Source organism: Trichomycterus rosablanca, chromosome 17 (assembly GCF_030014385.1).
Source record: "Trichomycterus rosablanca isolate fTriRos1 chromosome 17, fTriRos1.hap1, whole genome shotgun sequence".
Classification (NCBI taxonomy): Eukaryota; Metazoa; Chordata; class Actinopteri; order Siluriformes; family Trichomycteridae; genus Trichomycterus; species Trichomycterus rosablanca.
In genome coordinates, this window is record NC_086004.1 from 25,219,821 (window position 1) to 25,245,880 (window position 26,060).

At 35.5% G+C, this 26,060-nt stretch overlaps 1 protein-coding gene across 4 annotated transcripts in view; it reads right to left on the reverse strand.

Moving 5' to 3' along the window:
- diaph3 (diaphanous-related formin 3) overlaps window positions 1–26,060 on the reverse strand; it is a 336,289-nt gene that overhangs the window by 306,296 nt on the left and 3,933 nt on the right. For all 4 annotated transcript variants that reach the window (XM_063013308.1, XM_063013307.1, XM_063013310.1 and 1 more), the window contains exons 2-3: window positions 10,063–10,236; window positions 8,598–8,702 (exon numbers count right to left, since the gene is read on the reverse strand). In XM_063013308.1, the coding sequence (XP_062869378.1) occupies window positions 8,598–8,702; window positions 10,063–10,236 (279 nt within the window). The remainder of the gene's footprint in view (window positions 1–8,597; window positions 8,703–10,062; window positions 10,237–26,060) is intronic.

Sequence of the window (26,060 nt, forward strand, 5' to 3'; positions counted from 1 at the left end):
AGCAGAGTTTTGCATGTTTTTGGTAGGTTGTAATATAAACGAGGACCTGAATCAACAGCGAGTTGGTTGCAGCATCAATCCATTTGCACTCCGCCCACTAAACATTAATATTCATAAGCAGCTGTCCAATGTTCATTAATGTCCCTTATCTGACTTATATAAGCACCAAAAATGTTTGTTAACCCTTAAGTACATTTGTATAAGCCAGAATCAACTGAATACAAAGAGAAGAGAAGAAGCTGCAAAGTATTCAACTGCATGATGACAATTACACGGGTGTGGGACTCAAAGGTCTCCACAGTTTTTGGGGCTTTTTTTTTTTTTTTTAAATAGAAATCTACTCTTGTAAGTCTTGTAAGGGACTTGTGTAGATGCATCAGGTACACAGGTACACACTCAGTACACTGATGAACTACTAGAGAAGGATTAACACGTAATGAGCTTACAAAGGAAAATAGCTAGTCTTTAACTGCACTGCTCCATATGGGGGTATTTGTGCCAAATAAAGCAGACAACAAGTGTTATACCAATGCACTTGATCCACTTAATACTAATACACCTTACACTGGCATGTCATTACAATGTTACAGTAATGAGTGTGGTCTACAACCAACATAACTTCTAATAAGTGGGCGTCCTGTACAAATTCCTTTCTATTAATGCATGAAGATGATGGTAGATGTAGCATACAAAAATAGAGAATAAATGTCATACAAGGTAGACAAACCAAATAAAGTGGCTAATGCACATTAAACAGGCAAAAAAAGTTTATAGATTTTGGCTGCACCTGCACAGCAGAAAATAAAGCTGCAGGTGTAAAGATGACTTTGAACTGGGTAAGATTCTGCTCATTTTATACAAATGCGGATACAAGGTGTTTAAAAAGCCTTTTACAGCAATGCAATTCGCATTTATCTGGCATTTCTCTCCTACAAGCCACCGGGTTGGGTGCTGCTGAAAAACACTCATTTGCCATGAAGAAACATCAGGCTATTTTAAAACGTTTCCTTTTAAGTCATTCTTGCAGGGAGGAAACAAGCACAATTATGCAGCGGCATAAGAACAGACACGATTTTTGAGCAACCCCATGAAGTGAGCAGGTGCTGGGCAGCAAAACATGGAAAAAAAGTAAATGGATATGGAAAAAAGGAATGTACTAAGAGTGCAACACGCTTAGATTCCTTAGCTGAAATAAGACACCTGTGATACCAAAGAACTTGTTACCAAGCCTAATTTAAATGCAACGAATATGTCACTAAACAGATAAATGCTTATTTACAATTCTATCAGGTGCCTGTCTGCTTTAAAAAGAGCTAAGCATCACCCCTGCAACAGAATGTATACAGCTGATCTGATCGTTTAAATGTCTATATGAATTAAAAGAGAATTTTACACAAGCAAATAAAATCAAGAAAAATGATTAGGAAGCAAAGCAGCACGATTAATAAATGCACGTCTTGCATTAGCATAGCTGCATATGAACATATGCAGGTGTGTAAAAGACTCCCTGGAGGACCTCCATTATAGTGGTTTTGCAGTTCATCCCTTTGATCTTAATATCTAATTAGTCTTTGAAACTGAGCCTTATACCCAAAACATGTCAATCACAGCACTGTCCCATGAGTTCAGGGAAAAAACCATTGTGGCGATCAAGAAAGAGGGAATAAACTCATTGAAAGTCTGGACAGAAGAAAAATCAAATTTTCTCTCCAGACACCAACTCATAAATTACTTAGCTGTCCTTGATTAGATTTTTGGATTTTTTTTCCCCAGAAAGCTTCAGCACTATGATAATTACAAACCATGCACTGACGTGCATAGCATAAATATAGTGGGATGTAAAAGGCCTGGTAGATATTAGTTTTGCACACATGCATACAAAAATAAAGCTTAAATTAGCCAGCCAATGGCCTCTACTAATTACACTAAATTGCCAAAAGTATGTGGACACCTCAACTAATTATTGTATTTCAGCCACACCAACCGTCATGAAATTATTAATGAAAATTAAATTATATGCTTTCAACTTTGGGATAACAGTCTGGGGAAATTAATGTTCCAGCATGACTGTGCCCCAGTTTATAAATAGAAAGGTCCTGTAGGAGTGACTTTTGTTATAAGCATCAACTTTTTTTTGTTCAGGGTTCTGGAAACTCCTGGAAACTCTGGACACAAAATTAGAAAACGCTCTGGACAGAGTGACAAGAAGTCATGGTCTGGTCACCAACACCTAGGGCAAATGTTTGTTTATTAGGATATTAACATGTTTTACACTGTTGGTTACATTCATGACAGGAAAGGAAGTTACTCATTACACACGGTTCTTCAGTTCACAAGGTTATATCGAACACAGTCATGGACAATTTAGTATCTCCAATTCACCTCACTTGCATGTCTTTGGACTGTTGGAGGAAACCGGAGTACCGGAAGTAAACCCACGCAGACAGGGGGAGAACATGCAAACTCCACACAGAAAGGACCCGGATCGCCCCACCTGGGGATCGAACTCAGGACCTTCTTGCTGTGAGGTGACAGTGCTACCCACTTAGCCACCATGCCACCCCACCTAGGGCAATTCAAAATCAGCAATTTAACCTCTGATGTGAGGGGGGGAAACCAGTGTTTTTAAAGGATGCAAAAAAAAGACAAAAAAAAAAAATTATAAAAACATGCCAGACCCATACAGATAATAACCGGAGATAAGGGCTAAAGCTGGGTCGCTAAAGCTGCGTGACAACGCTAACTGATGCACCACTGTGCACGCCTTCATTCTTTTCATCTCTACATATATTTCCATAACTTGTAGGCAAACCAAGAGGTACAGTATTAAAAAGAAGTGAAGCTGGAAGTTAATCTAATAAGCCTTTACAAAAATAATGTGCACCTCTACACTTACTCGCCAAGGGGAAATCAGCATCATCTTAATATTTTAAAAGAAGAAAACAATAATCAGTCAGCCTAAAGCACAGAAGCTCACATGGGCATCGACACAGATCTGAACATATCTTAAATACACAAAGACTACATTTAACATTAACTGCTATTGTAACTACCTGTTTTAGTGCATTTACTTGGTTAACAAGTTAGCATAAGCTAAACTTGCATGCTAAAAACAAATGTAATCTTCTGTAGCTTAAAGGTACAATTCTATATATTTTATTGTTTGTACTATTACAAGCAAAGCAAAAATAATGGGTGAATTAGAGAGATTTTCCAATGAAGATTAATACTTTATAAAGACTTTATGAAAAGGAGCATGTATAGCCAGAGTTGCAGAACCGAGTAAATAAAAATTAAAAAGTTAAGAAAGTAGAAAGTAAGGACAGTGGCAGATCTGGATTGTACTGTCTGCCTGAAAAAGGACAGCACGTCTGAAGAGATTAGTGTTACTGTCTGTGAGCCAGTAAAGGATCAAGCTTCAGAGTCTCAATAACAGACAAAACCCTTCTGAACTTCACAATGTTCTTCACTGGTCACTTCACATGGCCAGCTTACCCTTTCCTTTCCAAAGCAAATTAGTTTTGTGGGCACCCTTCAATGTCAAGATGGTATAAGGTTTAGACGAGTAAATGCGGTTTTGATTGCTTGGTGTCATCCAGCAGTGAGCCGTTAGTGTCCTGCTGGCTGGTAGAATTACAAAGAGAGCAGGATGACCCAGGCTCCTGCCAAAGCCTGAGGAAAGGAGCTGGGTCTGGACTAATAATACAAACCCCAATCTGGTAACTGCTGGGCTTTTCATATCAATAGTCATGACAATAAGAAACACTGACCTTGCAACTATGACTCTGCTGACATTTACTCAGAGAGAGTGCGGCTGTGCCTCAAATGACAAACAGCTGGCATGGCAACGCAACAGCACTGGAATTAAATGTGTAGGATATAAGAAAGAACATTTTAACTATTTCTGCTGTAGAGATCATTGTTTGTTTGTTTCTTTTTATAAAAAGTATTTAAAAAATCTAAAGGGGAAAAAGTCCATAGTTTTAACAATGAATTAACAAAAACATTGCAGGCACCAACACAAATAAATTGTTTATATTTAATTTATGTCTGTGTTTATTCCCTTATTAAGCTTTACTCTTAAAATTAAGTTTAAGGTAAAAGGTACCTTTACTTGCCGGTACTTTGGAGCAATTTGGTGTTTTTTTTTATTTCATTCTGTCTAATACCCAAATGTGGTAATGAAAGTTTATATAATAGCTAAACATTTTACGCTAAAACACAGCAAACATCCTTTAAAACAGGATGTGTACTTGCAGTTTCTGGTTTTAAATATAGTGAAGACTGTTTAACCTTGATAATGTGTTGTGTGCATTTAAGCATTTGTTCCTGTAATTTCCAGTAATTTTTCATTCACTACATATAGAACCACCACCTGGATTTGCAAGAACTATTTTTGTCCTTTCAGCAACTGTGTGCATTTGGCTTTAACTACCACAGTAAAATTCTATAAACAAGATCGATACAAACTTGATTTTAAATTAATAATGGGAACAAGTAGTTGACTAGCTGAGAACTCAATAAATAATAATTCTCAATAATTTTCACGAAATCCTTTAAATCTCCTATTTCTGACCATTTTTAAGACAAGGTGACAAGGTTAAAATTAAATTAGACATTTCAGATTTCTTGCTTTTTGAGTAATGTATTCCATCAATATTGTTTTGCTAAAATTCAGCTGGATTTTAATAGCTTTATTTAATAGGCTTCATGTGCATACATGTAGTATTACAAATTCATAATTTAGTCATTTGAGTTTTAGCCAGAATGCGTAACTCCCAGTACTTTTATGAGATTTTAATGTTGTCTAATACAGTTTGCACTTAACGTTCTCTCTGTTCATTAAAATTAAAATATTACCACAGTCGGCCTTGTTTAAGTGCATGTACAGCTCTTACTCCAGACCAACACACAACTCTGCTACCTCAGGGCTTCTAATGAGCACAAAGAGTCAGACCATGATTTCACATTATAATGTAAAAATTGTAACCTAATAAGCTTCCCTTTTCGTCCAAAACAATTTAAGTTTAACATATTTAAAACATTTCTGTGGTTAGATAACAAGTAGTTTCTTATTGGACTTACTTACTATAGTTTATTAATTTCAAGGAAAAGGTTCACTCTTATTAAGGGAATAATTATGTTAATCCTGTTCACTTCATACTATACAAATAATGGATGTCACTTACTTACTTAGCAGCCAAATCAATTCCAAAATATATATTACTGATTGAACTCGCACTTACACTATGTCATTATTTTGGCCATAGTTAAGATATGTTTCTGGACATTCACAGAATAAATCTAAAGCATTTACCTCTCTGATGGGCTAGCTGTTATTTGTTTACCCCAATAAGCGACCCATCTAGAACACAGAACCCGTTTTCAGACATCAACACGTACATTCAATAAAAACTCCTGCTCTCCTGAATGTGTGTCCTTTCAGGGGTGGGAAAATTAAATTGAACAGCTATCCCACTGGAGAAGCTCCAATGTGCTTTTCCAGACACGTTATGGCTCTACAGGCAAGTGAGATTTAGTAATGCCTTCATCAGCAGACCAGTTTCAGTCTGAGTGGCTGAACTGAGTGGCTGTGTGTACACAGAGTCTATTTGCTCACTGGATGTCCTGATCAACCTACTGTGAGTTAGCTTTCAACCGTTACCACAAATTAGCAATGTGTCCCACTTACTCCATGACAATATTACACAGACAGGAAACAACACTTTGTGCCTGCCTTGTTTTCATAAGCAATTATAGCACATAATGTAGTCATCAACTTCCCTAAAAACAAGTTTGTTATTCTTCTCCCTTATGCATACATGTCTGTTTGTCTTACTGAGAGGCAGTTTAAGCTTGTATGCAATGAAGGAGAAAACCAGAGTGGAAAAAACAGAAGTAGTAAAGACTGCAACCCACATAGGATAAAATTATGGTAATTATACCATAATGGCCATTGTAAGGTGAGTGTGAGCTTCATGAACAGGCAGAAATAAACCATGCCAGAATCTATAGTTTCAATTATCAGCCTGGAATGAGAAGCAGCAGCAATAAGAAAGACTTCACTGAGAGGTAATTACTCACCCCAAACATGGACAAGGGGTAAACAACAAGGTCTGCATATTAAAGAAAAAGATGTAGAAAAGGGAAGGTAAAGTGTAGGAAGAAAAGAAATAAAGTGGCACTATCCACCATGAAGTTCACATTCAAAATAATCATCTATCAGCTCGTCAAGATGGTGATTATTTAAAAATAATAAGCAGCTATATTTTACAAAAAACAATGTTTTCACAGTTTCTTGGTTTGATTGACAACTTAGTGACAACTCACAGCTGTTTTGCAGCAATATAAACAAATGACGCTTCAAAAGTCTAACAGATGTACCAATTTTTACGACTGTTGAAAAGCACCATCGCAACAGACTGTGTTACTACAACCTCCAGGTCAGTACTAGAAATGGTAATGATTAACCTTGATTGATGCTGTCAGTTAAAAACTGTCATTTAAATTAACTTTCAACAGCTGTCACTTGATTCCAATTGAGAGCGCAGCTACAGTCTCTAGAGTAAGAACGCCGATTTAAAACACACGTACCCACCTTCAGTACGTATGCTCCAGTTGTGTGTACAGCCGCATCTAATCTTAACATTTATGCATTTACATGATGTAAATAACAAACAACAAAACTACTACGCATTAAAAATCACAAACAGTGAAGCTGTTTTGTGTCAATATGGAGTCTAATGAATATTAAACTGCATATGCAGAACTGTGGGATATTTTCCCATTATGCCCCAGTATAAATATACAAGTTAACTTATCTTAACTTAGTCAATGCATGTATGGCATAGATTGTTAAATGTGTATTTTCAGTCCTGTTTGGGTAAGGAATCTGTCCCTAGCAGGTATCGGGTTTGTGCACATCTAGGGCATTGAGTTAGCATGTGTTTGATGGTCAGAGTACAGTGGCATGTCTTGCACATTGGGATGAGTGAGTAATTTTTGCTGGATCCAAAGTTGGCAACTTGCTGTCGCAAAGAGGTAACCACAGCTTTGTGCTACACTATGCAATCCCCCCTTGTCGATGTCTTGTAGTATAAATGAATCTTTACTGTGTTGTTTCCCCTTCCCTAAGAACATACCGCGATTAGAGAGCAATCAGTACCACACAAGTCAATTACGAACTAGAATGAAGTTTAAAAGCCAACGAAAAAGACCATGTATTAACTGTGCGACTCAAACACTCTCCCAGCACTCCAAAGTAATTAATTTCCAGGAGAAGTTAATAGAAAAGCACTATAATTAAACTCACTAGTCCACCCATCACTTGCAGTAACTACAAATAAACAGCAGCTGATTACTGGATTAGATTCAAATATTCACATCTTTTGATGAAAAAAATGGAAGGGTTTTGATTTACATAGTCATGCTTTGCATGTGGATGCTCCGCTTAAAAGCCTGCCTCGCAGAATGGAACTACAGGATGGTGCTAATCACACACAAATAAACTATTTATGCGGCCTCCAGCTTCACATGATAGCATTGCGGCGCAGTACATAAGATTATAAGATGATGTAAAAATCCACCTGTCACAACCACAGGGGTTTTTAAGCACTTAGTGGCACCATGTCTTCATTTCACCATGGAGCATGAAAACAAAAGATTTTTATTGAAATAGGCCTATTAATACCATTTTTAGCCAGTCAACGTCTTTATAAAGACACCTATAGTACTTAACATAGAGCACATTTAAGAGGACTCGTACACAAGCCTGGATTAGGGTCAACCAGCTGCATAGGAGCAATCAAGTCTTACACTGCTGGGATACTACACTGTCCGAGTATAAAACACCCAAGGCATATTGGCTACATCTTATAATTCGTACAGGAAATATCTGTCAAAACAAAATACCTTAAGCATAAAGAAAAGGGACCAACAAAAAATAAATAAATCAGCACGTCTAAAGTCAGATACTGATTTCTTTTGGCTTTCAGCTCTTTTTTAAGGGTGGAATATTGCAACAAACCTTTCGGAATTGAAGATGGTTTGCCAAGAGGAATTAACAATGACTAAACTGCAATACAGCAAATTATTTATTTTTAATAGTGGTTGTCTTGAAGATGTACTCATCAGATCTTATGCTATTTGAATCTAATAATTTTTTCCTTATAATTGTTTATACTGTATTCATGAATAAGTACAAGGTCAGAAATACATGGTGTGCAAATTTAAAGTGGCTGTATGCACTAAAAGTATACGAAATAAATAAATAAATATTTATTGAACATTCATTTATTTGAAACATAATTATTATAATGTGTTTTAAGTATATAATTATTATTACATGGAGATATTAAATGAACACACTTATTCTGTCCAACTTTCCTAGACAAAATGAGCAATTTCAAACAATGAAAGTGGAATGAATAACAATTTTGTACAACTATGTAATCTGTAAAATCAGGTTTAAACAAATGCAACACTTGTATCAACTATCTAGCAGAGTACAGTGTGTACAATATCTGTCTCCTTTTGTAATTCTTGGTTTAATTACTCAGCAATACATTCATGCTTGTGTATGGTATTTAAAGACTTACAGTTTTAGCTGCTGTAACAATATATTGAAGCACCATCTCTCTCTTTGTGCTTAAGTCCTTCTCTCTGAGTGGAGCTCTTTTGTCCTCGTTCAAGTTCATGTCCTCCTGCAGAAGCACAAAGAGAACAAGATAAAAAAAGGTCACATTAAAGCACTTTGAATGTTAGATAAGTATTATGCAATAAGTATAGAGTTTAAAAAAATAAATATGACAAACAAAAACACAAAACCACACTTAGTCCGGGACTTGCTTTAATGGTAGTAGGCAAATCTATAAGTTGTTGGCTCTAATGTAAAAAACGAAATACTCAAGATGTGATCTTAAAATCACTTAAGATATCTTTACAATTGGTGTGATCTATTGACCTGGGTCTTTCAAATTTGTAAGCAGAGCTAGTATTCATTCCTTTCTTGCACCTGAATAAGGAGAACAGTTCCAAAAGTGTTGTGTGTGTAAATTAATACAAGCTGCATCTCAAATTAAATTCCATTCCCTGTTTAATATTTACTCTGCTCCAGTATAACACAGGGTGTCAGTACCTAATCAATCAATAAAAAACACACCTTTAAATCCTAAGTATGTGAATTGCGTTAAAGTGCACTTTAATGAGGATGTTAAAAACTCTGTGTTACTTACTGAATGAATGAATGCAGTGAATGCACTATGTCCACCTTGCATAACTGTTCACAGCACATATAAAAGGCTTATTGAGAATTACTATTTAGTTGAAATAGGTACACAAATGTTGCCAATTTCTTTTAATAAGCATATACACACCAAAATATAAAACACGTCACAGAGTTTCAAATGAACAAGTCACATTCATTAATGAAGAGCTTAACAGTGCATCTTTTAGATCAAGACACGGCAATTACAAGTTCATAAATACTTTATTTTAAACTAAAAGGAAACCGTTTTGCAATCATGTAATATTATCTTGGACCACAAGGTCGAGTCCCACTTGGCTACCCAAGAACTTACTCATACACTTTTTATATACTTTTAAAAGGAGTCTTTCAAAAACTGTTTATTCCTGATAGTCACCTTTTGAGAACTCAAGATCGCCATGGGTGCTAAATATGTGACAGATGCTAAAAGAGCTACAGAAGAAATGAATCTTTTTTTATGATGAAAAGCATTAGTAACAAGTTTTTAATACAATGGATACTGGAACATTAAGCATTGTGGACAAGTAGAGCTCTGTTAAAGCAAGCGTTAACCCAGATTTACAGTGTGCGAGTTTGGTGGTATCCATGACATATTTATGTAAACCATACCAAAATAACATAACCAAAATGGTGTCCCTTCATTAAACAAAATTATCAAATTATCAAAGACTAGCATCATCAAGTACAAACCAAACATATACACCAACCAACAGTAACCACAACCAAAATGGAATGCCTACATAAACCAACCATTTCTCCATTTAGACAAAAAAAAGGCAAGAAGGTTCAACGCTTACCATCATTTTTTCAAATAGGGCAAGAATTTCCTTCTCTGAGGTTATCCTGGAGGATAGCTCCTCAAACTCTGAAGACATGGACCAGTCATTGGTGGACGATTGCTTGGTCAGGTGGGAAAGATGCGGTCGTTCCTTTTTACTGCCTGGAATCCGTATGCTTGCAAACCGGTCCAGCTAAAAACAACAAACAGCAAATGTCATACATCAACCGTGAAATAGTATCAAAGTAGTTTTATTAACTAATAGTTCACGCTTTGAAGAATTAATGATCGAATTTACTGCAATGATGCAGGACATTAAAAACTGTGAAGACCATTGTCATTTTATTTTTGTCAAAAAAAAAAAGAAAAGAAATCTATCAAGCACACTGTCTCAACTAATAACATTATTCCTGGCTTCAGAATACATCAAAACCTTCAGAGAAGTACATTTGGACAGCATTATATTTTATGACTGGAGACAGTTCTGTTTAAATAAAATCCAATATTAAAACAGATACAGCCATAGTTGTTTAAGCTTGAATTTGTCAAAGACAGTGAAGATCACTGATCACATAAAAATGTTCAACGTCACAGTAAAAAAAAAAAATTACAAGATCAGAAATAGCTCTTGGGCAGAAGGCTTTTAAGGATAACCCTCATCCTAGAGACATAAGTATGTATAAACTGATATATCTAACATTGCAAAATGTCTCTATAAGAGACCTGTAACCCACATTGTTGTATACAGAGGGGGTAAGCACCCACATCAGATAAATAATCATTTCCTAATAGGATTAAATTTGTTCCCCAGGTGGCGACTGCAGGTAGTGACTAAGATGTCATTGGTAGGTAATGAGCTAGATCATCAAAGGTCATGCAATGTGCTATAACAGCACAAATATCAAAATACCAAAAAAGAAGCCTTAGCAGTGTGTGCAGCAAAACCAGACAACACAAAAGTTAGTCTAATTTGGTTTACAGCTGCCCTAAAGCTCACATCACAACTTGACTGATGGTGCGGATCAGTTTAATCACACAGTTTGGTCCCCAAGGGAGGACAAAGACATTTGGCACTTCAGAGCTCATTACTAGAAAACAGATAAATAAATATGGAAAAGCCAGAGCCATGATAACAGCAGCAAGAATCATACCACTTCTGACACGAGCTACTGTAGACATGAGTTTGGACTTTTTGTCTCAAAGACGCTTTGATGTTAATACTAATGGTTGTACGTTTGTATTGGATGTACATTCCAGTCTCTCTCTCGCTCTCCCTATATATGTCTGGAATAATAAAACTGACAATACTAATCAAACAAAAATATTTTTATCTCAATACCAAGAAATTTAAAACACAAAGGAATTTGGAAAATAACACAATTCTGAGCTAGTTACAAAGAAGTGTTTGACAAAAGTAGATATAACAGATAAATCAGACAACATTTAAACATGAGTACAGAGAAAAAAACTAATAAAAGTAATGAATGACTTTATGAGCAAATCAAGGATTAGTAAAATGTATTTGAAATGTAAGCTTAGTGTGATTTGTTGTATGTCCTATACAGTTTACCAGTTTTTAATAAAAATTAAATGATTCCCACTATATTTCCAAAAATAGTTACTGCCATATGCTGAAATGTTTTCGTTAGTGTTTTATCTCAGCAGTAAATATATTTTATTTAATATTTTTTACTTTCTAGCCACAGGTGTGTCATATCTGTAATATACAAAACAAGTAATTAATAAGTAATTTGCAGCAAAGAAATGACTGAAATACCCCAACTTAACTTTCAGAAGGCTAAGAGCATCGTCATCCATAACAAGTGTCCAGAGAGCACTCGGCTTTAACTACAATAATACATTAACAAGTACAAATCAATGTGCCAAACCAGGCAGCAGCAGAGTGCTCTCCAGACACTGCTCATTAAACCTGCTACTTATTACTTAAATAATGCTGATCACTGTATGTGTGGAGAAATCCAAACCAACAATGTTGTGTTTATTCTTTTCCAAATAAAAAACTGGTTGGTGCTGATCGGTAAAGCCCTTTGACCTTTGAAAAGCATAGCTAAACACAGGTAATAAGTTTACCTCAGAAATTAGATAAATATGTAAATAGCTCTCTAAATAAGAGTTGAAACATGGTGTATTTAATTTTTGATGCTAGAGCTATTTGAGGTAAATACTAATAACCTGCTACAGCAGCAGGATTTGACACACCTGGCATACACTGTATCAGTAATAAAAATTTCCCAATTAACACGCACAGGTTTAGTCAGCAGATAGAACCCAAACATTCATGCTATTCATCCTCAATTAGTGCTACTGACCCTGAACTCATCTGCAGCCAGGAACTAATTCATTTTAGAGTATTTTTGGGGGAACAACTATGTTATCATCATCATTAGTTTGCATAACAAAATAAACCTAAAACACTCAACATACAATTATGTGTAAACAATAGCTTTTTAGACTCGGCTTTTGAAGGAAAATGAAACAAAGATTAAATATAAAATATTATGCATGAAAAATATTCACATTCAATGGCTAGTAATAACACATGCTTAGAGGGGCCTAGAATTATTATGATGATTTTTTTTTCCTATTAGTGAAAAATAAAGAATATGTCTAGTAATTTTAGTTAAAAGCCTTCCAGTTACATTTAAATTAGACTGGCAGTTAGTTACCAAAACAAAAGACTGTTAATGAGCTGTAATGCAGCAGCACAAAAGCTTTTAGATCAACAGCCTATTTTACAGTGATTTGGTCAGTAAGCCTAATAGCAGACAAAGCATCCCAAAAGGGAAGTTAGTAAAATGTTAGTGAATGGCATGCCAAAACACTGAACAAATGAGGAATCTTACCACATCATCAGTAAGCGTTCTGATGTTTAAAGGCTACAAATAGAAAGAGGCAACATGATTAGAATAATTCGTTTTACACTAATATTAAAACATGCTAAACACGATATGCACCCTGTAGCAAGAACCAACGAGATAACAGTGTTTCTAAAATATAATGAATAAAATTATGTAAGCATAAATGTAAGTATGTAAACATAAATATTCTATTCCCTGAACTCTTTTGTATACAAACTAGTAAAAATAAGTCAGTACTAACCAAAGGCCACATAAACTTTTTCTTGACCTGAACAGTAAAAAAATATCCTTCTATGATTAAAATAAAGTAAAAACTGTGTTTTAATTTTTCTGTTCTCAAACTAAACATTTCCTGAAGTTATATTAATTAGTCATTTTTTATTAAGAACAAGCTCAATAGATTATTATATAGATGTCTATAAAAGTAGTTGATTTATGCCATTAAAGATGCACAATTAATAACAATTGTTTTAATATGTTTTTAATTAATGGTAATATGCGTTATCAAAAGTCTTAAATCAGCGGTAGACAAATCCACCAGGGCAGGCAGGCTATGTGCTTACGCTACAAATTTTCTCACTGTCAAGCAGACATTGTATTGGCAGTCTGCAAAGCTATAATTAATAAAAAGTTCAAAAAACATGACTTCTTATGGTCAGTTACAATTTCACATTGCCCATGGCTTTTTACTGCCAATATTCATTAGCTATTTAAATACCAAGGTTCCTTGTTATATTACTTTTTCTTTGCAGACATAACATTCCAAATCCCCTTATTGCCAGTATACCTGTATCATTGTGCAGGTCACAAACAGATGAATTCATTCGTCTGTCTTTATTTTTATTGTTCTTTAAAAGATAAAGATTTGATGTGTTAGCTGAAGCCCCAAAAATTCAACATCCTGCAGTTTCCATCTGTGCATGAATTTATCGATGGGGAGATGTTAAGCTTCCTAATGCGATACACTGCGGCACGTAGAGTGAGATGCATCAATCAATAGTTCTGCTTTTAATTAGCATAGAAGCCACAAGAAAGCACACAAGTGTCTATCAGACTGTCTATGAAGTTTGTGGGATTAAAATTTGTATTTCATTCAGCAATCCTCACAGAGGATTGTTGGCTGACTAGTTAGTAAAATCTTTGCTTGGATCTATTTAACAATTTAATCAAGTGAGAAGTGTGTGCATGTATAAATACAAATAGAACAATTTGAAGAATACATTTCCAGCTAAATAAATTTGTGCCTAATTCAGTTTCACAATTCAACCCTTTGACAGTCAGTATGGAGAACAAACAATGAACCAGAATATTTATTTCTCAACAAAGCTAAGAATAAAAGTCAAACAAAATTTTAAGACACAGACATTTCGCATCGGCATTTTGTCACTTGCTGCAGAAACAAAACTCACCGTTTACAAAAACTCCTGTGCCAAAGGCACAAGTTTCCCTGCCGCAAGCAAATAAGCATTGTTCCTTTGTGACAGAAACATTTGGACTTTGTAGTGACGACCAAATTATACTCTCTGCTGCTTTGAATGGCATGTCATATCTGTGAAACGCTGTAACAGCAACACTCAAAATGGTTTTACTTATGTTGTTTACAAAAGCTTACAATAAAATGCCAAAACAGCCATTTACATGCTTCACACATACTGTGAAGCAACCTGAGGCTATTTATTAATACTCACCCTACACTCTCCATTTTAACATGTCTAGCCCAAATAGAATTCATTATAATCCATCAAATTCTTACAACCTTCCTGAAAAAAATACACCTTGTAGTTAGTCAAGACTCTGTTTTAGACTTACTTTATTAATGAGGTCAAAACTAATTGACTTGCCTGAATATAAACATTTGAAGCTGGTAATCAATCAGCAAGTCTGTATGGCAGAAATGCCATTCATCAAAACAAAACGGGTCGAAAAAGCCAAAAAAAAAAGTGCAACTAACGCTAAAGCATGCAAAATGAGAAATATATAAGTTACTACAGAACATATGTTATCAAACTGTTGGAGAACATTTACAATCCATATGCAATGCCATGTTTAACATGTTGTAAACATGATAAGCCCTAAGCGTTCCAGTTTCTGTATTTCTTCATGCTGGGACATCATGTGGAAATGAACCTTCAGAAGTGTCTATTTTTGTCATTTAAAATTGACTGGTAAATTCTGTGCACTGCTAACAGTGAGAAAGTTAACACGACTATAGGGGATGATAAGTCTCTTATCTGGCATATCAGTTAATTCTACGAAAAATTCATTTTAAAAGGTTACTGGCAGAATTTTAGCACACACTAACATTGTACTAAAATTTATATACACATACATAAATAGGTGTTCCAGGGGCAAAGCGTTCTTTTAAACTAACCCACCACCACTACGGTTCAAACCCAGATCCAATTTGTCAAGCCTGTGGCCCCTTTATTCTATACAAGAGTAATTCTAATAAAACCCTAGTGGCAGAAGAAACTTAAAACACTGATGAACAGCCATGCTAAAAATACTACAGATACAGCTTTTAAACATTACATGACTTTGCTTTTACAAAACACCCACATTAGTACCCATTTTAGGTAAATAAATTAAATCTGACGCTTTTCACATAACATTCACCATTTGTTAGCCACTGTTTATCTAACTGCACATTAACACAAGCACCACACACTACTACATCCCCTGGCAAAAATTATAATGAAACTCAAAGGATGGGTTACCAATTTTTATACTTGTAGCAAAACAACATAACAGATACGACAAATAAATTATCATCAGTCATACTAAAAATTAGGGCACTGTAGTTTTATATGTCTGCTGTCAAAACAGCTCATGTGTAAAAGCCATTTTAATAGAAATTCCAACACATTTAAATAAAAAGAAACACATCCTGCTATGCTACTACTTCCATGTAACTAATATATATTTTACAGGTCGTTTTAACAGCTTGAAATTGCCACTGATTAGTCAGAAATCTTACACAGCTGGGCATAAACCCCCCTCAATAGAAAGCAAAAGTCAGAAGAAAACAACAAATAACACAATCAATCTAAAACTGTAGGTAGCATTCAAACGAGGTGGCCTACTCATATAAAAATCTGAAGAAGTAAAACAAGTTCAGTCGGTGAGTTTCGGGTCAGACAGTAGGTGGTGCTCATTAAAAGTGTGTGCAATAATAGAGGATACGTTCAGTTTTACTAATGGGATCAACACACTGAATCCTGCACACCCTTGATCTGGCCTCACCTTAGCTGGAGCTAAAACCAACCAACCAGAGTTAAGCCACTAACCCAAAGCAAACCAGTATCTAAAGACAGATATGCTTTGCAGGGGTCCTATGTTAGAAAACCAAATGTTTTTGTGCTTAAGTAAGTGAATAAGAATATTCCTGTATAAATTTTGAAGGTAGAACAAGTTCATTAGCGATTAGCTCCATGCAAAGCTGATATCTTGGCAAACAACAGGCTCATGCACAGATCATAATGAGCATTCAGATTTTTTTTCCCCTGTTGAGCACACACACGAAAACAAAATGTCGGGATCATTAAACACCCTCAGTAACAATGTCTGATACGTTTGCCCCTGACAGCATTAACGCTTATTAAAGGCACCTTTACTTCAGTTGCCGACAGCTTATTAGTAACACAGACAGGCTGTTCTCAGCCCAAAATGACATCAGGAAATGTATGCCAAATTACTACTACTAAACAAATTTTGCAATAGTGCTACAAAAATCGAACAAAATGTTTACAAAAGACAAGAAGACATAGAATTAGGCATCAAAATGGAAAATTTTTTTAACTAAATAATTTTTCTTGATATTTATGTTATCTAAAAAAATTAAGTTACTTATCTAAAAGTTGTCACTACACCAATTTGAAAGCCCATAATACAAGTAACATTTAATGATTAAAACAATTGTACACCACAACAACAGCAGAAATGCTATGAAGCACAAACTTACTATAAAAAAAAAAGAAAAATAATTTACAGTGGAAAAACCAGTAAAATACTAAGGAACATCCACTTGCCTGATGCAAATCCAGTTTATAAAATATAGCAAGTATTCGTTTGTTAATGAGTGAGGTACAAAAGACAGAGAACAGTTGTTTAGTATACAACTGTAGTTTTCACAGTAAACTTATTTAGTTTGTGTCCAATAAATATTTTTAAAATCAATTGATAATTGACAAAAATGGGCTTGCATGCATTAGACATAGCTCAGTCTCAGTCAGCAATGTGCACTAGGTACTTACTGTAGTACTCCTCACGCCCATGGCACCAATTAATATAGTATTTTTATCTGAGATAAACTTGGGAATACTAATAATAATCTCAGAATGGAATAGACTACACTACAGTAACAGCTATCAATTGTACATATCAGTAGATGGTAGACATCAGTAGATAGTAGATGTAGGTAATCACTACCTTGAATTAAAGGCCATTTATGACAAAGTCAAGAACTGGCAAAGTGTTTTCCCCAAACTCCTAACTGTAAAGAAAGTTGATAAAACATCCAACCAAGGCTTTAGTTGAAGGAGAATAGATATAAATATGGGGTAGAAACTACACAGAAGCAGAATCAGCATGTGTTCTCAAAAATGTGCACACTTTTTTTTTTAAGCAGACACCATGCTATGCACTGTGCAAGCAAGCCAGCAGGCACATTTGGAATTTAAGTGGGTTATACCAAATTCTCAGACTCACTTTAGCAGCACTGGGCAAAGTGTTATAATCTGAATTATGCACTGCTACTCACCCCCTGCTGTAAAACAATCCAACCATCATTATCACCACACAGACAGTGATTTTGTCCTGCCATCAAATGAAGTATTCAGCTAAGTGAAATTGCCTAAAAGTGGAACTGTCACATTTGCCATTTGTAATAGTAAAAAACAGTGGTTTAAAAATGTCTACAGAAAAGAAAAAACAGACCAACCAACCTTACTATCACCAAATCTTTTTGTCAGAGGTGTAGTTCAGTTTGATGCAGCGGGTATACAAAACATTAGTAGTCAGCAAGCTGGTAAGTACCATGTGTGTAATGGCCAAACACCACCATTAATGAATTAAAACAAATGTTTAAGGCAAAGTATATCCGGTTTAAGAGTTTGGCTACTGATTTAGACAACGGTGTCTGGCCTCATGAGAGTAGTATATCGGTGTTAATACGTTATCCTTATTAACCTACTAGAAATCACAAAGTGATTTATACCGGGTACAATATGCTTAGTTCAGTTAGTTTGTATCTAATCATGTTGTGCTTTCATTTCTGAGCCTGCCATTGGGGTACACACAGGGGGAAGAGGTGGGTATGCTGTTTGGTTTTGATAATATTTGGTCAAGCTGTAGGAAAGTTATATAGTGCATATGTATCCTAACATGCAAAGAGATGCATTGCTTGTAATGTGTGTGTGTTCTGAGATAGTTTAAGTAGAGGTTGCCTGGCACAATACTTTAATGTGCTAATTGTTCAGAAGATCAAAACATACTGGCATGTACACAATAAATATCAGCTATGTCTGTGAGGTCCCTCTAATTATTAATTATTATTATTATTATTATTAAAAGCTGTCAAGTGGATTCTGACTCCTGGTGACCATATACGTGTTTCCCCAGAATATCCTGTTCTCTGTTTGGGTCTTAAGGCTTCTTAAGGATTTATTCACAGTTTTTCTCATTAAATCTGAACTGATGAAACATTAATTACTGCTAGTTCGTCCACATTTTTTCCAAGGAGCTGAACTTTGATAAACTGGACAACAGAATTGTAAAAAGGTAAAGTATAAAAGAACATAATGAACATATAAATGCCAAAAAGGTTCTTCGCCTTTGTGAGGCAAGGGCATTAAAATCGATGCATTAGAGGCAAGAGTCACTGATCATTTGAATTGCAGTCCATTAGACTCAATCACACCCACCTGCTGTTGATTGTCTTAACCTTATACATCAAGATTGAAGTGGCGGGTTGGCACCCAGACTACGAATAGATAACATCAACAGCTGTCAACCTGCCATCCTTGTCTACACAGGAGTGTGAGGAAAGGGTGTAAATGAGTCTGTGTGTGTGTGTGTGTGTGTGTGTGTGTGTGTGTGTGTGTGTGTGTGTGTGTGTGTTTGATTAATTGATGATTACTATTGTTTTAAAAAAGAGAAAGTTTTAAAAATAAAAAGAGGATATAACTGCAGTGTGCAGCTTACATGGTCTTTAAAATGTGCCTTGTTTGCCCAAACAAGACAATACGCTGTACTTTGCACACTTCTAAATAGGTTAAGAAATAAAAGCTAATACAACATCACTAGGTAAATCTAGCAATGTAATGTGCTAGCCCCCCACTGAGATTTCGAGTTCGAATCTCAGCAGTGCTATCGACTTGGCCAGGCATCCAACAGACAATTGGTCATGCCTATGCAAGGAAAGTCGACAGGGTTCCACATTGCTCCATACCATAACAGAATGACATGCACACCTAGCTATAATTATTAGAGCAGATTCAGACTTATTTATGGTAACATGGTAACATTTAAGAATTCTATATTTTCATTCCTTTGATGAAACCAGAACATAAAGAACAAATGTCCCTTTCAGCAGAAATGTTTGTAGTTGGTGTTAAAAGTCAAAGCTGAATGTTTACATCAGTAACAAACACCAAAGCTTTATGTTTGTGAAACATGCAAAATAGGCTAGTGTTTATGAGTCTCAATACACTGATACATGTTTAGGTCATCTTAAACTAAAATCATATTAGCAAGACTTTTAATCCTTAACAGGCATGTACAAACATGCTTAATTTATTTCAATACACCATTATTTTTTAAATGCAGGTAAGACTATCACAGGTTTGAGTCATAAAAGCAGATGAGATATTCATACAGATGTGTGTGGATTTTGTGGTTTTGTTGCTCATTTAATAATAAATTCCCTTTAGAAAAATCCTGTAATGCTTCTGCATCTGAACTTTTATTTAATGTACCCATTCTCTTGTATCCTCAATAAAGAGGCATCTAATCTATGTTACCCACGTCCCAAATTCTAGAAGTGTTTTTTTCAATGCCAGTTCAGGAAGGAACTGCCATTCAGAGTTTTAAGCTTCCCCTGCTCCCGACACACCAGGACCAGCTAATAAAGGCTTGATGATAAACTCACGAGCTGTATACGGTGTTTAAGAAAAAAAAAAAAAAAAAACGTAAACCTCTGTGTGGCACACAACCTGTGTGCTTTTGCATCTTAGCATCACAGTGTGCACTACAGGTTTTCTAGCTGTATAAAACGGCTGCTCAGACTGCACTGTTTCTGTCTCCACACCTAATGGCCGTTTTGGTACACTTGGTCCCTGACCAAGAAGGGTAACCAAATTTAGCATGGGTACTTGCTTACAGAATGGGTCACTAGGCAATGGAAACAACCACTAAAATGTTTAAATGGTGTAAGCAAGGGGTATTGTGAAGCTGGCGAGTAGTCACAATTGGCAAATTAATGAGCAATGTATAAATGTAGAGCAATCATATTAATAAAGCTTAAAAAGCTTTCCTGTGTTCCAGACAGAAAAAAGAATCATTACAATCACTGTAGGAGCACTTTAAAGAAAGGCATGTGCCTATACACTGCATTTTTATGATTTACTCGCCAAGACAGGCAAGCAACACCCAAGTTGTAAGCTGTGTTTCCCCCTGGAGACTATAATTTATATTGTTTAATTTATATATAAATTAACATAAAAAGTGACCATTCTTTTGTTTGAATTGAAACAACACAAAACTCCAGAAATTGATAATTTTTTTATAATTTTGAACAATTAATTTTTTGCCAACAATTAATGAATATGCCAGCAGCATCTTCTTTAAACCAACCAGCACTGAATTCTCACAGTGTCACCTGCTGTGCCTTTTGTGTTCCTCTTCTACGCTTACTGTGGCCTTGACTAGGCAGCAGGAGCTGCTGTTGCAGCAGCAATAAAAAATTTCCCTTCCCTCTCACTGACACCTGCCCAAGCCTGAAGCACTGCCAAGACCTGAAAACAGTACTATTTAAATGCTCCATTTTCCTATAAAACCTTTTTTACCATGTTTTCTAAACCAAATCCAGCCGTTAGGAAGCAGAAGGGGTTTAGTGCAAACCAATATAACATCCATCCCATCATACAGATGGCAAATATACCAGCTTTAAAATAGACTTTTCTTATTTATTTCATACCCTTAAAATAAACTTGAGAAGCTTACAAAACCTTGATTAAAGCAATGCTGCAACATCTTTAATGTCTACACTTGCTGCAAACTCTTATTAGGGTTACAAAACATGATCAGATACAAAGTAAGCATGCAAGAGTGTGTGAGGTTGAGAGCAAGAGAAATCAAAGAAAGGGCTTGAATTTTTCTTTGTGGTGAAATATTACTCGTATTTCCTGCAACACACCAAGAATCTTAAACTTGCATAAACAGAATAATTAACAGCCCAAACAAACCTCAGATGTTGTTCAAAAAATAAGTTGCCTTAATCCAGTTTACCACTAACAACATCTGGCAAGAGACAGATGTTAAAATCTACCAGGTGTAAAAATCACACTTAAAACCTTTGAGTAAGACAAGCTTCATTATGATGCTTCATTAGTACATATAATAGACATATTGTCACAGTGAATGCAGAGACAACAACATATATCGGTGACGCTAAAGAAGTATATTGAACTACTATGAAGATCAATTGTGTAACAATATATTTTACTACTATAACATAACTATACTTTTATAATCGACGTCATTAAGCAATACTGAAGCCAATCATGTTTAGCTAATGCCGTTTGCAACCCTTTGACAACTGAACCCATTAACCAATAATCAGCTAGGTAAAATGTTACAGTCTCCCACATGCTGAGACTGATTTTCACAACATTGCATAATTAAAAAAAAATATTCAAAAAAGCATTTTAATGTGCCATTTAATCCAAAAGTATCTCCTAGCACTTTTGATTTGTCGTCCTTAAAAAACATTTCAGCTGCCTTAACACAGTCAAAACACGTTCCCTGGCGTCCCAAAAAAAACCTGCAAATTCCAAAGGGCACGAACCTGATTTGAACCTGATGTGACAGAAGCTAAAGAACATTACCTCTTAATACAGATCAGCAAAAACATATGAAAGGAGAAAATGAAATTTGGCATAATTACAGTGACCTTGATAGTTCCACTCAGTCTCTCTGGCATTGCTTTGTTTTGCACTGCTTGGAAAGTCAAATCTTTTCATTTTGGTGAGTGCTCAAATGTTAACTGCACTATTAGAGCAGTCGGAAATGTTGTGATAAACAACGGGTATTGTTGGCAGCTCCTGTAATTGCTTTTCCTGAATTGGTTCTGTTCACTAAGCACCATACTGTTGCATTGCCTAACAATGCGGCAAAAACAGCATCCAATTTCGAACTCTCACCTCTACGAAGCCTAATGAGCTCTTCTCTCTCACTAATAGCAGGATTCATTGCCTTTTTTCTTGTCTAACTGTTTGCTTGTTCATTGTCCAGCTTAAAATGAAAACTGAAATAAACAGACAGTAGTTCTAAGGGTAAAATAGTTCAATCCAGAGTTCAGGGCACCTGAACGGCTAATGGATAATTCATAAATTGTACTACACACAGAAGAGAGACTTTGCTGAATTAAGGAGAGGATGAAAGCTCCCAGTGTGAGTAACCACCCAGCTGTTTATGCTCCAGATGTCGAAGGCCAGCAATAAAGGATTTGTTTTTCCTGCCCCTCCTGAGGTTTTCACTCAGTTTCTCTTCATCTTGAGGGGTTCCTAACATGTCCATAAACAAAGAATCAATCTGCCACCATAATTGGTGGAAATGTCTCCCGTTTGGTTGACCCTCACCATGTTATGTTCCCCTGTTGGCACCATATTGTGGGCGGCACCGAATCAGTTTATCTCTTGTATAGTTCTCTTGCTCTGTCTCCCTCGCTTATTGGAAGCAGATGGGGAGTTTGACTGCTTACCTGTAGATAATGAATTAGTTTGGGGGATTCTCATCAGAATGCAAACACCTGCTCTGGCAGTTGCACCTAATAGGCTAAACAGTCTGACATTTCCAAAACAGCTCATTATCATTTGTTTAAGGTTCTTGATGGTACAACATTGCACTGGAGACAAGTGAAGAAACCTTCCTTTAAAAACGGAGTTCTGCATTGTTCCCTAGTTCTTCCCTACACATGACTGATAAGCTCAAGTTCAATGTCAAACACCATTATGAGCAATTCTGTATCTCCAGGTCACCAAACTTGCATGTCTTTGGATTGTGGGAGTATTTTTTATTTTTTATTTTTTTTTAATTCAAGCATGAACTTCTGCATACAGCAAATAGATAACAGTCATTTTGACTTCAGTACAGTTTCACTCAGAGTAAGTGATGAAATGAACCTCACTGGTAGATTAAACCTATGATTATATCTATTGTGTATCGTTTCTATGGCTGAATCTAGGGAAGGATAATGATTAACCAATTACCAACAAGAAAGTCATAGTTTGGTTCATGCTGCCAGATTGAAAGTCATTGAAATAAATTTTTAACAGCTGATGATTGATTGAATTTGGGGTAGAGTGAGAGTGCTGAATGGTATTTCACCCTCACCCATCCTTAATGAGTATGCAACAGCAAGCACATTAGTTCTAACCCAATCAGAAAAATGTTTTAACATATGTGTATTATTTAAACAATAAACAATGGAACTACTACAATTTAATATTTAAACAGGCAAGTTGTTTTGCATTAGTATAAAGTCACACTGCAGATTAAAACTACACACATGTGGATCTGTAACCATTCAATTTCAATGTTTTGCATCATGTCCAAGTAGAAATCTTATAAAAACTTCACTAATGTTGTTAGGAAAAGCTTTAATACACTGACTGCACCTTTATTAATTCTAATTATGTATTAAACATTGGGCTGATGGTAGTAACTCGTGTTTAATGCAGCATGGCTTAAAGTATCCCCAAAGGTAGCTGTGGTACCAACTAACAATCTCAGAGACCATAAAGTGCTGTAAAAGAGGCCATGTGTAGTGACTAGGAAGTAATTTGGATAATTTGAATAAACCTGCGTTATTTCCCTTGCTTTCAGAAACAAAGTGGATCAATAAATGTCATGACCAAAAATACTGGCACCTTCATTCAGAAAATACACCGCTTGTCCCAAAGTCTCAAGTGTTGCAAATGCGTTGTTATTCACATGTTTATTTATTTTATTTGCATTGGAACACAAAAAGCTGAGGGGAAAAATGTCTATTAAAAGATAAAGTTGTGGGGGTCGATCATTTTGTCCAGTCTTTTTCTGCATTTCTATGTGGAATAATATCAGATTTGACTTGTTTCTTTGTTGTTCCAATGCAAACAAAAAAGCAGTTGTAATTTCCTAGGAGAAGTGATGCATTTTAGAAAGGAAAAGCAGAGAGAGACAATATTTTGGGCAGGACTGTACATTCTTTATGATCTAAAACAAACTGCATAGTAATTAACAAGTACAGGTAAAGTTCTGGCAACCCAAGCCATCTCTGCAAATTAGATATGCAATATTCAAGAACCACAAAGTAAACAAATTATAGAATCCATTCAGATAATGTTTTATTCAAACAAATATACCTAATCCTAATTTATGAAGGATTCATTATACACAACAACAATTAAATAACTACTGAAGTGTATGAAAGCAAGACATGAACACACTACAGAAATATACAGTTTTAAAAAAGGCTACGAGCTCACGATTCTTTTTTTTGTGAAACAAAAACATAGAAAAATATCCATATTCAGTAAAGGAAAAAACAAGATCAGCAGTGTCTAATGAATCACTTGCAGTGTATTTGTTTTACACTCACAACAAGCTTGGAACAGCCAGGCAAAGAAAAAAACAACAACAAAAAGAAAACTCAAAACCAGAATGCTGCATTAACACAACAACTGCAGTGCCAAGTATCAGTACTTCTCAGAACGGTATTACAGTCAATATACCCTTATAGTAAGGGGGAATTACAGATGATATACGATAAGACGTAACAGGCACTAAATTTATGTGGTTATGAAAGAACTGTGCTACGGATCAAAATGTTCCTCTTAATGGAAACGGAAAGAGCAACATGATTTGTTATGTGGTCTTTAAGTGCCACCTACTGGTCAAAGTCTGAGTTGCTTTTAAAATTGCTTTTTTATGTCACCGTTCAAAAGCTAAACAAAAACCTTAACAGAACTGATGCTGTAGAAACAAAAAAAACAAATAACATTAATGCCCCATTTACAACTAATCGAATTGATGGGCTTTATCTGGCGGAGGGGGATGACTGAACAGCTTAGCCATTGAGAGGTGTATTTATCAGTGCGCTCTTGCTGCTCAGCTGTTTAGTAACAAGTTAATATACTTGTGTCCATATACTCACATGGAACACCCAGCTATGGCCTATTAGTGGGCCATAAAGTGTATAGAACAGTATCCTAAGGTCAATGCTCTGCTTAAATGCAATAATTTAACTGGGCTTGTTTGTCCTTGTGGCTCACACACTAAGTACAGAAGAAACCATGGATTAGTCGTTCTTAACTCGCTGTTCTAAATTTAAACTTTGGTTTAACCACTACACCTAAAAATCAACATGCAGCAAATAGAAAACTAATGAAGAATGCTTTAAAACATCATACATTTTTATACATCACCTGTTAACATTATCCAATTTTAAGTAATAATTTAGAAAATATAAATATTTGTTTATTTTTTTAATTCTTTATTTAACAGACAAGTAGACAAAAATGACAATGTTTTGTCTGTCACACTTGGATAAACGTGAATAAAAAAAAAGTTTACAGAATATTAAAGCTACAATGTTTTGAAAGATTCCACTATAAACAGGTGAATTGATAACAGGTGAGAAAATTATGATTTGGTCCACCAACTACACAGTCTTAAAAGTAAAGATGGGCTGTGGCTCACCACTTCATGCCAAACTTGTCGATCAGTTAAAATAAATATTATCCAAAGCAGAATTGAAAATCATTTAGGTCTTTCACCAACTACAGCAAATAATATTGTAAAAAGATTCAAAGAATCTGGAGAAATCTCAAAAGAGAAATACTGCGTGTAGTGTAAGGCCGGAAAGCACTGTTGAATGGGC